We start from the raw sequence: 2,361 nt of genomic DNA on the forward strand, positions 1-2,361 counted from the left end.
CCTGCCAGTGTCAGTACATGTAATCGGTTTTGGTGGAACGTACGCTCTAACATAACACATTTAAATCTATATATAATATATACATGTATATATATATTTAGAATCTAATGAAGGTAGGAACATCAAACTAAATGACGTTACACTATACAACACCCCCCCCCCCTCTTTTTTTCCCCAACAAAAAAAATTGATAGAAAAACAATACATCAGAACAATAACAAGAAAGAAAAAATACACACTAACAAAATAAAACAGAACAAAGAGGGAAAAATAAAAGTAACTGTAACGGAACGTATTCAACAAATCAACGTGTGTGACAAGTGAGAAAGAGACGAAGTGAAGCTAGATGAGCTTTCTTTCAAAAGTAAAGAGGTTCGATTTCTTTCTTTTTTTTCTTTTTCTTTTTTTAGTTGACTTTTATTCCCCGATTCGGGGACCAAAAAATCGAGCCGCGCGGATTGGTCGCGGCCGTGACAAACATGCTAGTTCTATGTGTCGTTATCAATAACCCTCCGTAGATCTAGATCTAGATCAAGACAGCACACGAGTGAACACAACACATTAAGTTAAGTTTAAGAGCAGTACTCTTCACAAATCACAGGCAACACTTCATTACTTCATAGCTGTAGCGAAAAACTGTTTGGAACTGTAGCTTTTCTTTATATAAATATTTACTGCGGACATTTTTTGGACCGATTGAACAATATTGTACATGAACAATCTTTGGTAGGCCTATACTATAATTATAGATCTATATAATATCCAAAATTTTGCGGGAAAGGATGTGATTTCATAGTGTTCGGAGAAATAGTGTCCAGCTTTATTTTCCCGAACGTTCGGAGAAATAGTGCCCAGCTTTATTTTCCTGAACATTCGGAGAAATAGTGCCTAGCTTTATTTTCCCGAACGTTCGGAGAAATAGTGCCCAGCTTTATTTTCCTGAACATTCGGAGAAATAGTGCCGGCCAAATTTTATACTTTCCTACCAGCACGCAGATGAGCTGCTTTTGTGGGCGAAATGGTCGTATTTTTTATGCAGAACACACATATATGGCCACTATATACAACCGTCCCATATCAATACTACCAATTAACTTACATCGTCCATCAGCAAGATGACAAAATTTGGTTTCTCCTCAAAACGAAGAGATGAAGACCCGAGCCCGGTCGCAGACTCAGAGAAACTCAAACAGCATGAATATGATGAATAAAACAATAATAATAGCAGACCCAGATTGAGCGCCATTTTCCTTCAACTTCAGCAAAACGGCACTCTTACTTCCTAAAAAGATAAATCTCGCTGATAGAGAAATGACAGCAAGTCTAGCAGCTGATAACTGCTGCAGAATCAACACAAACAGTGTGTGTGCTAAAATTTGAGAACGACAACAAAGCAGCGATCATGTGACTCCGAGACTCCGACAGATCACATGACATTACAACGTGATACAGAAGGCATACTAAATACCAATATAATACATTTTTTTCGACCGGTTTATACTGACTGACTGACTGACTGACTGACTGACTGACCTGCTCTGTGTGTGTGTGTGTGTGTGTGTGTGTGTGTGTGTGTGTGTGTGTGTGTGTGACAGAATTCTATTGCGTAGACTTCTGTGGTGTGTGTCAATATTTACATGTATTATGTTTTTATTATGTATAAGGCATGTGTGTGGTTGTGTGTATATTATGTGTCATGATGTGTTTGTGTGTGTCATGATGTGTTTGTGTATGTGTGTGTGGGGGGGGGGGGGGAGAGGGGGGAGATCAGAGGGTGCGCATAATAAATATGAAGTAATGAGCATAATATGCAAACATAGCTCCTACATCTGTGCCCCCTGAATGGGAAACTAGTATTGAATGTTGCGCATACGTATGCGTGCTGGGAAATTATGATTGTGTATAGATCTAAATAAATTGCATAATATATCATAATATGATCATTATTTGTTATTATATAAGACAATATATATATAATAATATTAGACCAGAGAGGATTATTTACAGTAAAAGTATTACTGTAAACTCTCTGATTAGACTCTACTTTGGTAATTAATAATAGCTTTCAAATTCGTTACTGAGGTTCTCTCTTTAAAAATATAAGCCTGCGCCCCCCCCCCCCCCCAAATCATCTCCCTCCCTCTCCTCCTCTCTGTTTGTCTGTCTGTCTGTCTGTCTGTCTGTCTGTCTGTCTCTCGTTCTCTCTCTCTTGCTCTCTCTCTCTCTCTCTCTCTCTCTCTCTCTCTCTCTCTCTCTCTCTCTCTCTCTCTCTCTCTCAATAGCCTATTGTACGAATCCGTTGTGTGTGCATAAAAATGTGTTTGTGTGTATACGCGCGTGCGTGTGTGTGTGTGTGTGTGT

General features: G+C 38.8%; 1 protein-coding gene across 1 annotated transcript in view; it reads right to left on the reverse strand.

Annotated features, from left to right (window-relative positions):
- Positions 1-1,409, reverse strand: part of LOC101848597 (N-acetylgalactosamine-6-sulfatase) — a 31,044-nt gene extending 29,635 nt beyond the window's left edge. The window contains exon 1 of the mRNA XM_005101372.3: positions 1,100-1,409. Coding sequence (XP_005101429.1) covers positions 1,100-1,246 — 147 coding nt within the window. The 5' untranslated portion in view covers positions 1,247-1,409. The remainder of the gene's footprint in view (positions 1-1,099) is intronic.
- Between the last annotated feature and the right edge of the window lie 952 nt (positions 1,410-2,361).

The sequence above is a fragment of the Aplysia californica genome, unplaced genomic scaffold (genome assembly GCF_000002075.1).
Source record: "Aplysia californica isolate F4 #8 unplaced genomic scaffold, AplCal3.0 scaffold00280, whole genome shotgun sequence".
Classification (NCBI taxonomy): Eukaryota; Metazoa; Mollusca; class Gastropoda; order Aplysiida; family Aplysiidae; genus Aplysia; species Aplysia californica.